The 14,251-nt window shown below is 44.7% G+C and overlaps 1 protein-coding gene across 2 annotated transcripts in view; it reads left to right on the top strand.

The window, feature by feature from the left end:
* Positions 1-14,251, top strand: part of acaca (acetyl-CoA carboxylase alpha) — a 206,279-nt gene that overhangs the window by 20,559 nt on the left and 171,469 nt on the right. For both annotated transcript variants that reach the window (XM_068008235.1, XM_068008234.1), the window contains exons 6-15: positions 151-232; positions 1,255-1,353; positions 3,122-3,228; positions 4,685-4,795; positions 6,326-6,535; positions 6,667-6,837; positions 7,938-8,099; positions 9,021-9,184; positions 9,927-10,077; positions 11,521-11,624. In XM_068008235.1, the coding sequence (XP_067864336.1) occupies positions 151-232; positions 1,255-1,353; positions 3,122-3,228; positions 4,685-4,795; positions 6,326-6,535; positions 6,667-6,837; positions 7,938-8,099; positions 9,021-9,184; positions 9,927-10,077; positions 11,521-11,624 (1,361 nt within the window). The remainder of the gene's footprint in view (positions 1-150; positions 233-1,254; positions 1,354-3,121; positions 3,229-4,684; positions 4,796-6,325; positions 6,536-6,666; positions 6,838-7,937; positions 8,100-9,020; positions 9,185-9,926; positions 10,078-11,520; positions 11,625-14,251) is intronic.

The following is a 14,251-nucleotide window of genomic DNA, read 5'->3' as shown; positions in this document are numbered from 1 at the left end:
ATGTCTGGATGGCTTTCAAGGCTGGGGTTTGAGTGATTTATGCCTACAGCTACTAGTTATTTCCTTCTTGGTACTTCAAATATATTTTATTTATAAAGCAATGATGTACAAAGATTGAATACAAATATGTGTTATCTCCTCCATTCACAGGCGGTGTGGGCAGGCTGGGGCCATGCCTCTGAGAATCCCAAACTGCCGGAACTTCTTTACAAACATGGCATTGCTTTCATGGGTAAGAAATGTTGGTTCTGACCAAGTAGAACAGTCTCTGCTTAACTCATCTGTTAAGAGACATTAAGAGAAGGAAAGAACTTGCACTTACATAGTGCCTTTCGTGTCCTCAGGGTGTCCCAAAATGCTTCACGGTCAATGTTGTTTTGTGGCTAAATATGGCCACCAATTTGTGCACAGCAAGATCCCACAAACAGCAAATGAGATAAGTGACCAGTTAACCTGTTTTGGTTGCCGGATGAAAGTTGGCTGGGACAACAGAACTCCCAGCTCTTTTTCAAACAAGTGCTATGGGATATTTTCTGTCCATTCAAACAGGCAGATGGTGCCTGGGTTTAATGTTTCATCCCCAAAAGATGGCACGACCAACAATGGAGTTCACTCTCTGTATGGCATCGAAGTATCAACCTAGGTTATGTGCTCAAATCCCAGAGTTGGACTTGAGTCCGCAAACTTCTGATTCAGAGGCAAGAGTGGTACCAACTGAGCCAAACTGACAGACTATATAACCTGATGGTGGAAGCTTCAGATTGTCCTTTGTAACAGTGTTTCATTGACTCTTTCTAGTGAGACTAGGCCCTTTTTATTATTGTATTTTATGTCATTTTCAGTAACAGTACAACATTGAATTATAATATTACTTCACAATAATTAGTGAATCCTAAACAAACTGTTTATTTCTGTAGCCCTCACTATAGTAGTCTGATGTATTTGGCATTGTCTTTGGCTCCCTCACTAGTCAGCCACATAGAACAAGTTTGATATAAAATGCCCCCCCACTTTAATTGTCTGGTATACCTTACATTGCCCTTGGCTCCTGCTCTAATCAGTATAAAGTCTAACACATCTTTCATTAGACCATATTCTTTTTTGTTTGACTCTCAAGGACGTGCTTATAGATAGCACTGAGGCACACTAGAGCTTACGAGGTTACCATTTGGTTATAGGGGCTCATAAGAGAGATTATCTTCTGGTGCTGTATAAACTGAGCTGAGACGTTGTTCAACTCTTTATTCTCTTCAGGTCCTCCAAGTCTAGCCATGTGGGCTCTGGGTGATAAAATTGCCTCTTCTATTGTAGCACAGACTGCGGGAATCCCCACTCTCCCCTGGAGTGGCAGTGGTAAGACATCTCAGTAGACGAAAGATGTTTGATGACTATAACTTTAACTGGACAGGGAACCTTTTAGTTAAGATTATTGTGACAGATGGGTAACAATGGGCTCCTGTGGCAAATCAATTTGTGATAAGTTTTTCATTTTCAAGCCTGTTTTATGATTAAGCTATACAGACCAGAAGGTACCAGGCTCAATTTCTGGTCTGTCCGAATTATCTTGTGTAAGACGAGGCAACATTAGGGTCTCTACAATTAGCCTCAATGCACCTGGGCAAAGGAGGGTGTGCCTGAGGTTCCCTCTGGAACATTGGGTGATGAAAGGATTGGACCTGGTTGTAATGATCTCTGCAGTCAAGTAGTCTGCAGTCAAGTAGTCTACCAACACTCGCTATCTAGGCTCACAAATAAAGAGGAGGTGCTTAAGGGCTGTTGGCACCTGTGGATCCCTCCGCCAGCAAGAAAATGTGCTTTAAGAACCATGTGCCATCGCAGTGATGCGGGCTGCTGCGGGTCACTTTTGTGAAGCACTGTTCAGTCCCTAAAGTGAGATTACCCTGTGTTTATAGGACAGTAAGAAATAGATCCCGTGAAAACAAAGCTGTATTTTTCCTATACACAGTACTGGCTATGTTGGTGTTGGGAATTAAAAATTGAGCTTAAACAAACAAAAACACAGTTATCGGCGGAGAAGAAACAAACAATTATAGCTGTTGGTCCCACCCTCTCGTCTGTCGCTGTATAACGACACAATAGGCACCCTCACTTTGTAAGGAATGAGTGGCACTTCGATTCATGTGTGTTTACTGAAATAAAATTGGCTCTAAGTGGGAAGTGTTATTGGAATAGATTGCTGAATATACCTCAAAGTGCATAGGTTTTTGGTTGAAAAACTGACATGAATAAAGAGGTGATTTTTAGTTATTAGCTAATCTGAAATATCTGAACCAGTAGGTGTTGCATCTCATTGTGGGAGGTGCTGAGAGAGGGTCAGGCACTCCTCCATAGGGAAGGGTGAGTGATCACAAGGCGCAGTCTGTTAGCTCCTGAGGGTTGGCTCGAACGGCAGTAGCAGGATCTTACTGCATTTCGAACAGGGGTGTAGTGTGAAGTTTAAGAAGATGTAAAGATTATGAAGAATGTGTGAGGCAAAGGGGAAGAACAAATAATTTTTTAAAATAGCAGCCTTATGCACAGCCCTCTTAGAAACAACCTCTGCACTCTGGAAGTGTAGAATGTGTATGTAGAATCTGTTGATCATAATGAAATTCATTTAAGTTTTGATTTAATCAATTGTCTCCTGGATCTCCCTCCTGCAACCCCCTTCAATTTATTTTCTTCTCTTTGGTTCCCTTACGCCGTTAGGCCACGCAATGCCCATATGTAACAAGACGAAGCGGCCAGCCTGCTTCTGCCAATGCTGCTCTTGGCTGACTACCAAGAGAAGCGTGAATGTGGCCTGGTGCAGACTGCCTCTCTGATTGTCCCTCCCTTCTCTCACCATCGGGGCACGGTTGGAAAGGTCAGTGGAGTGGCGATCAAGCCTCTACCTTTACTACTTGGCACCACATGTTGCTGCTCCACTGTGCTATCGTATTAGAAGATCGCACGCGTGAAACTTTCTTCAGTCATGCAAAGTGAAAGCTGTTAATGTCAACCGATTGAAAGACTCTGTTCTACTCCCCACCCAACCCCTCTCCAGCTCCCCTCTGGATCCAAAGCATACATTATCTTGGAATCTGAAAGTGCAATTCAATTGGTTAACTTTTGATTTTAGGGCTGACTATTGAGTGGACAGAATCTGAACCACGGAAACTAATCGTGAACGTTCCTCCTGAGCTGTTTGAGAAAGGCTGCATAGCAGATATGGAGAGTGGTATGAAGGTGAGGGGGAAGCAGTCTTTTAAGTGCTCTTGCACTGCCTATATAGTCTGCGGCAATGTCACGATAAGTGAAGAGGCTGGCACAGTGGCCAATGTATAAGCAGCCAAGAGCGTAAAGATAAAGAACTTGCATTTATATAGTTCTGTATCATGCTTTCATAATGTCCCAAAGCACTTTTGAAGTGCAGTCACAAGGCAAATGTGGCAGCCAATTTGTGCACAAGGTCCCACAAACAGCAAATGAAATGAATGACCAGTTGATCTGTTTTTAGTCGTGTTGGTGAGGGAGGAATGTTGGCCAGGATACTGGAGATCTCCTTTTCCATGGGATCTTTTATGTCTACCTGAGACCACTGCTGAGAATTGGTGGTGACACTACCTTCAGTCCCTGGCACTGAGAGTCAAAAGCCTAAAAACGGAGGTTTCATATCACAATTACTTGCTGATTCCCATCATGCTTTTGTGTCATGTGGCACCAGAATTTCACAACAGCAGCTGTGAGGAATGGTCTCACTTAAAGTTCCAGGCTGAATTTTTTTAATAGCTTTGAAGACTCAGGATCAGCATCCAGCATTTGGAAGCATACTAATCCTTGTTGAGAACTGCTTGCTGATAGACCCATAACATACGGAGCAGCTACGAATCCCAGCTCTGTGATGATGAGATCCTTTATTTGCTATACTTTGCTCCCCCTGATCTCCCTGGGCCATGACAGCAGGCAGGTAATCTGCTACTAGGCCTCTGCCAGAGCCATTCTGAACCAGTCACAGCAGAGCTCTCAAGCAGCGTGGAGGTGCCTGTTCCTCTGCTCAGCACCTCCTCATTATGATGAGGTGGGGACTGGGAGCTCGGTAGCTGAGGGGAATTCAGTATGTGTCCCACCACTCTGTGCACTGGCTGTTGATTTTTTTTTTACTTACTTTTTCTCTCTGAATTGGGTCATGGTCTGGAACACCCGAGAAGATTGCTGATTTTAGAAAGGCCGTTTATAATGGGGGCTGATTTCCACTTGTAAGCCAGCTACACTGCCATGTAGCTTTTCAGCGCTATTTTGCAACCTGCCATTCTGCCCCTCCCCACATCGGGTGCCGAAGACGAACCCATGCTGGTGCGGCGGCATGCCTGTTTAATTTAAATTTCCTGATCTTTCCCTAGAAACTTCAGCAACATAAGGACCTCTTCACACTGGCAGATCTCGGATTCCCACTCTGCTGCAGTAACTATGGCAGAGCGGGGTCCTGGGTATTTGGGCCTGAAACGTCTCCTAACAGTGATTCATTTGTCTAGGTACTGGACTAGATGGGACGTAGAGTGCGCTAGTACTAGATTTGTACTGGGAATAGAGGAACCGGTACTGCAACACTGTCCTAGCAGATTTGGGTGGCTCTAGACTGGTATATTTTATACCAGTGTGCCGTTAATCTTTATCTGTCGCTCTGTTTTATTGAATGTGTCAGGCTGCAGAAGATATCGGCTACCCCGTGATGATAAAGGCCTCTGAGGGAGGAGGTGGGAAAGGGATAAGAAAAGTGAATAACGCTGAGGATTTTCCAAACCTTTTCAGACAGGTGAGTGATGTGGATATTGCAGTCTGATAAACACAGAAAAGTTGAATTCTGTTGTGCTTTGAATAATGATATGCTGGTAATGTTGGTTCTGACTCCCATTATCTGAAGAGTGCCTTTAATGTGCTGATGCTGCACGAGCTTAATCAGATACATTTACTGTTGTGCTGCTGGTAGCACAGATACAGGCAACGGGAAAGGGGGATGAGTCTCTTTAAATTTGGCACTTGGGGCTCTTTGAGGGACATCAAATGAGTTGAACCAAGTTGTGATCATGTAAACTGTTCTGATTGACTGACTGACTATCCAAACCTAATTATCTTGGACACTTTGGGATTTAATTTGTCCTGGTAGCGCACTGGTTAATCTGTTCATGTAAAATTCTTTTGTGTACAATTGTAACCCAGTCATTAACCCATATTTTAACTGCACCACAATAGTACACGAAAGAATCTTGCACATTAATCAGCGCACTGCCATTAGAGATTAAACCTGTATGTTCAGGTGGTTTGTCCTTTCTGTGGGGTGGAGAGGAGGAGCAAAAATGTTAATGAAAATTTAGAAAAGGTCTTAAGATTGCTATGGATCCATTGTGTTTTTGTTCCTGAACTGTAATGTCCCCTGTCATCAATGTGATCAGGTTTGTTTGTACATGCAAACAGCACCATTCTTGGTTGACAGGTTGGCTTGTCAGCCTTAGGGATGTGTGTACGTTTATAATTATACCTCAATCGGCTTATGTGGTTCTTCAACAAAATTTCCTGGGTCATTTTGACTAAACATATTTTTGAGCTTTTTTTTAAAAAAAAGAATTACTTACTTGAGAGTAAGCCCCCTTTATTTTTCCTCTTTTTTCACGAAGATAAATACAGATGAGGGAGGCCATTTGGCCCATCCAACTGATCCTTCCATTGAAGCTTACGATCGCCCATCCCCTCCCCCACAGCGTCTAACCTCCTCTTGAATATCTCCCGGGGCCATACACCAACTGTGACTGAGAATAGAACGGCAACCTGTGCACAGGTCTCCCAAAGCCATGTCTAATCCAGCTGCTTGGTGGCATCTGAGGATGGCCTAGGGCTGAGTCTCTTCTGTGCCTCTCCATTGCCATGCACAGATATCAAGGACTTGGCAGAGTGGGTAACTGAACTAGCGACCCTCTCCCATTTTATATTTTTCGTTAAACTTTCTCCCTTTTTCCACCCACCCAAGGAATGTACTATTTTTGCCTCTTGTTAAACTAGTAGCTTGGAGATGCACAGAAGTGCTTCAGGTTCCCTCTGATGGGCTGGCTGAGATTTGGATCATGGCATCTGGGGAATTGTAGGTGTAAATGTGTCCTACCCCCGTTCAATCCCTTCAGTTACACTTCGTGCATGGCTCACCAGAAGGCTTATCTTGAAAATGAAAATGAAAAGGACAACATCAAATTTCCATTCTAGTAGAAAAGTATTTGAGCAATGATTCCAGTTCTCGTCCTCTTAGAGGTGTTGTTTTCATAAGTGGGGACTAGTATTTTTCTCTTTATTTCAGGTACAAACAGAGGTCCCTAGTTCTCCAATTTTTGTGATGAGGCTTGCCAAACATGCACGCCACCTTGAAGTCCAAATCCTCGCTGATCACTATGGCAATGCAATCTCCTTATTTGGCCGTGATTGCTCGGTTCAACGTCGGCACCAAAAGATTATCGAGGAGGCCCCGGCGACGATTGCTACCTCAATAGTGTTTGACAGCATGGAGAAGGTGAGCACAGGTTGTTCATGGGATAAGAAGCTGCGTATCATCCATTTCCTTGTTGTGCATCTTCGCTTATTGGCAAACCAGTTTGCTCTTTACCCTGTTATCTTGCTGACTGCTGAAGTTTTATTTTCCAGTGTGCAGTGAAGCTGGCGAAAATGGTGGGCTACGTGAGTGCAGGCACAGTGGAGTATCTGTACAGTCAAGACGGAAGCTTTTACTTCTTGGAGTTAAACCCCAGGCTTCAAGTGGAACATCCCTGTACTGAAATGGTAGCGGATGTAAACTTGCCTTCTGCACAGTTGCAGGTGAGTTCTGTTGGATTAGTCATGTTGCTTTAAAAATTCTCTGGGATTGTTAATCTTCCATCTCTCTCTCTTTCTCTCTGTCTCTCTCTCAGTGGGAAGGGTGCGGGGGAGCATGGGGAAAACCCGGGGAGGCGGAAGTCCTGCTGAATTTATCGACGGGGCCTCATTATCATTTTTTTCTTCCGTTTCCTGCCTGGCTACCAGTCAAATTGACAGGCTGGCTGGACAGGAAAACCAGCGGCAGGAGGCCGTAGCTGGGGACCCTTTAGGACGATCCCTGGCATTCGGGAGGGGGGAGGGGGGGGTCGCCAATCATGAGAGGGAGGGAGCTAGAGATTGTGGTTTGGGGGGAGGGTGCAGAGGTCACCAATCACGGCAGGAGGGAGAGAGGCGCTGCGATCGGAAGAGGGGAGGCTGAAGGCTTCCTTGAGGGGCTGGGGGGAACACTCCTGCTCCTCCTGGCCCACAAGGAGTTCTATAAAAGGCATGTACCTTCTTGAGCCAGCAACTCCCGCCTTCCTTTCGCTGCTGGGTTCGCTCCTTGGAAACCTGCATGACAACTGTTAAATCAGGCTCTCAATTGCACTGGGGGAAGCCTGATTTAAATATGTTAATGAAGTGCGCTCACATGACACAAAACCCACCGCTGTAAAAATGACAATGGGCGTGTACGCACCGGTTGGGGATGTGTTCCCTATTTTAAAATTTTTAACACCTCGACCCTCTCCCATCCGTTGTGGGGGGGTTAATAACGAGGCCAATGCCTGTCTGCTTGTCATTGTCTCTCTGAAGAGATGGAAGTCACCTCTGCCTGCCATGTGTCCTACGTTAAATGAGTGAGTAGTCTCAATCCAGTTCTTAGTGGGCCTAGACCCGAAGTACAAACGCCCCCTAGTTCTGCAATAATTGGCACCAATTTCTCAATGAGATTTCAAGGTGGCTGGCTTAGGAAATGGAAAGATGTCGCACTAATGCAGTTTGGGATGCCCTTCACAAATTGCAGCTGATACTCTTCACCTTGAACACAAAAAAAAGGTAACAGTACTAAACTTGCTCGACTATTCCGTTTCATGTGTTTCTGCTCCTTTGATTCCCCTCAGATTGCTATGGGAATCCCTCTACACAGAATCAAGGACATTCGGATGCTGTACGGAGTTGCCCCATGGGGAGATTCACCAATTGATTTTGAGAATTCAGCAAACACCCCTTGCCCGCGTGGTCATGTGATAGCTGCCCGTATCACCAGTGAGAACCCGGATGAGGTAAAGTTTAATTTTACATTTTTCTTTTAAGAACATGAGTTACAAAACGTTTTCTTCATTTTCTTCATATTTAGCGACTACTTCCCTCACAATTTCCAATGAGGCCTCTGATTTTGACACAAAAGTGGTAGAATTGTACGCATTACAGACTTTCTCAACAATTGCAGGCTATTTATTCCTTGATCAGCAACTGCAGTCTATGCATCAATAAGTACTGATATACCTGGATAAAATCCACAGCCTCTTTCACTCCTTCCCTTCTTTTCCCACTTCTCCCCCACTCCCCTGCAGTGAGATGCTGTACTATTGACCTGGCTAAAATATGAAACTCAGTGGTGGCTGGCGTTAAGTATTGCATTTTGGATGGTGATGTGGTTCCATAGCAAACCAGTACTGTAATTGCTATCACACCAGGCACCTTGTTGGACTTAGTTGGATTGCAGCCCATTAAAACAGCTGTTCAATATTACGTTGTCCCTTTAACTTACATCTTTCCCCTTCCTGCCTCACCCCTGGCTGTGGCCAGGCTGAGGTATGAAAGTATGTTGCCTCTGCTCTGCAATTTACCCACTTTTTAACCAGGCCCAGGTGGTCAGTAGTAGGCACAGGCCCATCTCCTGATTCTCAGTATGCAGATTATTGAACACTCCTGTAGTAACATACTGGCTGCTATATAATGTTACACAACCCCAAGCCAAGAGTACGTATGTTAAAGTCAGGCTCAGGGGTATTCGGAGACCACAGATGGCTGCAAAAATGTCTTGACGTAAACTCAACTTAAGTAGCTGGTTATTCAATCTCTTGTCATGCAATGTGTGCACTTGAGACAGACACAGTAAAGCAGTGAGTAATGCATTTGTTGCAGTCTGACTGCAACTGAGTGACTCACATTTACATTTGTTCTTTTACTCTATCTGACAGGGATTCAAGCCGAGCTCCGGTACTGTGCAGGAGCTGAACTTCCGCAGCAGTAAGAACGTCTGGGGTTACTTCAGCGTGGCAGCGGCAGGAGGCCTCCATGAGTTTGCTGACTCTCAGTTTGGACATTGCTTCTCCTGGGGAGAAAACAGAGAAGAAGCCATCTCGTTAGTACTTGGCCCGACCATTCTTTCACTGAGACCCTGCTGTCTCCTTAGTCAAATTAAAAACAAAATGTCTGATGATGACCTTCTCTGCAATCTGAGCATGTGCAGGGTACCTAATTTCCCAGGCTGCATCGGCATCGTTCAATCAGCTATATTGATGCAATATTGAGTGGGGTGGGGGGGTGTGGTTGAATGAGGGTGAGAAAGAAAACGAAAGTTACTGAGAGAAAGGAGGCAGAGAGAGAAGGGGCTTGTAGTTACAGTGTGACAAGTTTATATAAGCTGCTTCCATTATAAAGCTATATTTTATAATTAGCTTCCATACATGTAGTTATTTTATAATATTTCTACCAACTACAGCAGCTACTTGACCTGATGTAGTCTGTATGAAAGTTCCAGACTAACTCTCTGATTTGAAGAGTCCAGGTTAATGAACATCCCTGAAAATAATTATCACTGTTTGTAGGTTTGAATAATTGCCGTATGAATTGCATGGCTTGGCTGGTGCTTTAAGCCAAGGACCCAAAGTCAACAGAATAGAGCCCTCGCAACAAATATGTCAGGTTAGGCTGAGATATGAATCCTGAGAATGCAGCTGGTTTTAAAACTCCTTGCGTTCTTTGACCAAATTACAGGAGCCACTATCAAACTAAAACTAGACAAAAAGGCTTCATTTTGTCACAAGATAGTGTTTTCTTCTCTGGTAGGAACTTTTCCTGATCATGTCTTTCTTACTGTGCAGGAACATGGTGGTGGCGCTGAAGGAACTATCCATTCGTGGCGATTTCAGAACAACTGTGGAATACCTCATCAGATTACTGGAAACTGAGAGCTTCCAGCAGAACAGCATTGACACTGGCTGGCTGGACCGGCTCATTGCAGAGAAAGTCCAGGTAATGTAACTCAGAGTGGCAGGACTTGTACCCCTATTAAAGACGGAAAGCTAGACATTGGGGGTGTAATCCAGCTTCAGCTTACAAAATGTGCAGTCGCGGATTGGCTGCCCATTATTCACCCTTGGTTATACACTGCACCCGATTTTCTTTTCTCTGCAGTCGATGGAAGGGAAATCGGGCAGGGTGTATAATGGGCGGCAGATCCACTTTGCGCCCCCGCTGAAGTTGAATATTGCCCCCATTGTTTCTGCAGAAGAGCTCCACCATTTACATTAGGATTAAAATCAATTAATCCTGAAGTTCAAAATTCTGAGAGATATCCAGAATTGAATGTCATGGGTAGCATGGGTGTGTTCTCAGTACAAAGTTGAGTGTGATCCGGCTGCCTCTAGCTTAATTCATCGGTTTACAGATGTAGGGTCTGTTTATTGGATAAGTAAACAAGCTATTGGGAAGAGCTGGTCACAGAAGTAGATGTCAGGCAAGTTCCAGGCTGCTCCCCATTTCTAATCTTGCCGTAGAACAAATAGATCTAGCTGAGTCCCGGCCCAATGGTGAGATGAAAGATACAAGTCAACCATCCTGCCCCCACCCACATGTCATAGCCTACTGATGAGTGAGTGGATAATTGAATGAAAGGCAGTGATGATAATGGTGATTATTTGTCTATACCTGCACTGATGAATATGAAATAAGGTGCAGGGCAGCAATTGATACATCCCCTCCTTCCTTCATGGTTACCCTCTTCCTCCTGACCACCAGATTCCTCCAGTGTGGGCAACAAGCTTTTGCTGCTTGTGTTGGTACCATTGACAAAATGGCTTTACCCGGTGCTTGCAAGTACCATCAGGTAAAATCATAAAAACCAGAGCAGTGAAATTGCAGCCCTTTGAAAAAAAATCAGCCAGTAATTTCTGCTATTTTAACAAATTTATTTTCAAATGTGTTAGATATATTTTCTCTCCCCGCCCCGAGGTTATTGGATTCTTGCTGTGGTATAGTCCATGGGTGCCAGCTGTCCTTCAGTACCACGCTCAGCAACCATTCTTTGATGGTTGGGCATCACTGCCAAGTTTGATCTTGGCTCCACCCAATGACCACACACACGATCTTTCAGGCAGAAGTCCCTGGAGACTGATTAGGAGGGGCATCCTAAACTGAAATTTTCTTTTCCTTCCCTAACCTGGGGCACTGAGGCCAACAGTAGTATCCCTGTTGGCTGCAATCAGCTAACTCAACACAAATCAAACAAATCAGGGATCAAATACTGATCTCTACGGTCCAATTGCAGACAGGGCAGTATACTTAACCTGCTAGGCCATGGGAGCAGCACTTTAAAATGTTAATGATTTCATAGCAATAATTGGGACTGAACAGCATATTTTCAGTTGTTTGCTCGTGTAGTTGCTAAAATGTCTCCATTTTCTTTGCCCTCTTTAGGCTGAGAGGCCGGACACAATGCTGGGGATTATCTGTGGAGCTCTTCATGTTGCAGACAAATCCTTCAGAAACAGCGTCTCCAATTTTCTTCACTCGTTGGAAAGGTAAATGAATCGTATTGACCTTGAATGTTTAACAATTTTATCTGAATTGTGTTTTTTAATAACTGTATTTTTGATGTGGGGGTTGTTTGTGGTTAAACAAGGCGTTGACATCTCATTAATGTTCATTCTTACTGGGTCACTGCAATACTGATTTTATTCCTACTTGTATCAGAGCTGTTGCTCCTGCTGTTTACACAGGAACCCAAATGACTCTAAAATGTGGTGAATTGAGAAAGTTTCCTCAAATAAAAGAATAGTGTCTTATGCTAATTGGGAAAAATGCCAAAATCAATGCTGCACAAAGGATTGTTATAACCTACTTCTTTTGGAAAGGCACCTTCTTCTGGGGTATGATTCCACAGATATCAATAGGCCTCCACTCCCACGCCCAGCTACTCTTTTTATTTATGTGTCAGCCAGGACAGTAATGTCAGCAAGCTGTTTGACCACAGAGAACATCACAGCCAAGACTGATTTCTGATCCTGTCTTCAGTCACCACCTCTAGCCTTTCTCCCACCACTGTTTGATGTCTGGTTATTTTCTCCCCAGTGCATTGCTTTGGGACATTGTATTAAAATAGGACCCTGTCTGCCTGTTGTGATGGTTTAGATGAATGTTTAAAAGATCCCATGGTTCTATTTGAAGAACAGCAGGGAGTTCTGCTGGTGCCATAGCCCAACATTCCACCCTCCACCAAAAACAGATTAACTGGTCATTCGTCTCATTGCGGTTCATGGCATCATGCTGTGTGAAAGATGGCTGCTGTGTTTGCACACTTAAGTCCCTGTATTCAGAAGTCATTTATTATATGTGAAGCACTTTTGAGACATTTGAGAGATGGGACAAAGTGCTATAATAATGCAAGTCTTTTATGATTCATCAGGACAGAAGGGAGAGAGAACATTCTCTCTTTTTCTCTTTCTCTCTCTCTTCCTCTTTCTCTCTCTTTTTTTCTCTCTCTCTTTTTCTCTCTCTTTTTCTCTCTCGCTCTCTCTTTTTCTCTCTCTCGCTCTCTTTTTCTCTCTCGCTCTCTCTCTTTTTCTCTCTCGCTCTCTCTCTTTTTCTCGATCGCTCTCGCTCTTTTTCTCGATCGCTCTCGCTCTTTTTCTCGATCGCTCTCGCTCTTTTTCTCGATCGCTCTCGCTCTTTTTCTCGATCGCTCTCGCTCTTTTTCTCGATCGCTCTCGCTCTTTTTCTCGATCGCTCTCGCTCTTTTTCTCGATCGCTCTCGCTCTTTTTCTCGATCGCTCTCGCTCTTTTTCTCGATCGCTCTCGCTCTTTTTCTCGATCGCTCTCGCTCTTTTTCTCGATCGCTCTCGCTCTTTTTCTCGATCGCTCTCGCTCTTTTTCTCGATCGCTCTCGCTCTTTTTCTCGATCGCTCTCGCTCTTTTTCTCGATCGCTCTCGCTCTTTTTCTCGATCGCTCTCGCTCTTTTTCTCGATCGCTCTCGCTCTTTTTCTCGATCGCTCTCGCTCTTTTTCTCGATCGCTCTCGCTCTTTTTCTCGATCGCTCTCGCTCTTTCTCTCTCTCTCGCTCTCTTTCTCTTTCCCCCCCCCCCCCCCCCCCCCCCCCATTCCACTGAGTTAAACCAATAGCGCAAAATCAATAAAGCACCTTGAGAGCAGGGCCTGTGCTCCTACAGCATACACTGAGCATTGTGGAATAAAAATAGTCAAGAGCTTGTAAAGCTGTTACTGTTGATTGGGTAACAGAAATATATTTGAAGCGGAATTAAGATTTAAGCTTGACTAATCTGTTTTGCGCTGCCTTTCTAAACTTGGGTGGGGGGGCAGATTTCTTCTGTGTGCTGTGTAACAAAATCCTAAACATATTTATGATGTTACGTCTAATGCTTCCCCTCGTTGAGAGTTTTTTTTTAAACTTCAGTTGACTTAGGGCTTGGGGGTCACACTTAAGACACAGTGCAGTGCAGGAATAGACGGTGCAGGTTCGATCGCTACAGTGTAGAGCCAAGGAATTGGAGGTGCAGGTTTGATTTTTTCACTCCATTTTAGTTTCTGACCTGAGCCATGTTGTATTCCAGATCATAACAACTCGCTGCATAAAAAAAAAATTCCCCTTATCCCCCACTCCGGTTCTTTTGCCAATTATCTTAAATGTGACAAAACAAATATAAATAAAAAACATGACAAATCGTCAAGCACCCTTGTGCATCCTCTTTGTGCTCACAAAACCTTTGGCTTACGCTTCCTACTACTCCTACGTGGTGCTTCCCCTGTGGCTGCAGCAGAGGTAGTGGCAGGTTGCTCTTGTTCATGCCCTGACCGATTAGATGCTTTGCGCCCTCTGGGTTTCGGTGCCCGTGAGGGCCCCTCCAAAGACTGCTCCACCTGCACCTGTGCAGGCGCAGACTCGACCACCTGGAGACAAGGCAGCATTGTGGATACTGGTTGAGAGGGGGGGCAACGGGTGAGACGTGGAAGTGCTTTGAGTGGCGTCCCCACTTCCATGTCCCCTTTCGCCATCATCCCTCTCCTGGGCAAGGCCCACATCACTCCTACCACTCTGCTGGACGACAGTTTGGTGGACATGTAAGACGCATTGTAAGGCCAGTGCTAGTGTATCTGCCTGCCTGTTTAAGGCGGCAGAAAGTTGCTCACCCT

The sequence above is a fragment of the Heptranchias perlo genome, chromosome 28, assembly GCF_035084215.1.
Source record: "Heptranchias perlo isolate sHepPer1 chromosome 28, sHepPer1.hap1, whole genome shotgun sequence".
Lineage (NCBI taxonomy): Eukaryota > Metazoa > Chordata > Chondrichthyes > Hexanchiformes > Hexanchidae > Heptranchias > Heptranchias perlo.
This window is presented reverse-complemented; position numbering and strand designations above follow the sequence as displayed.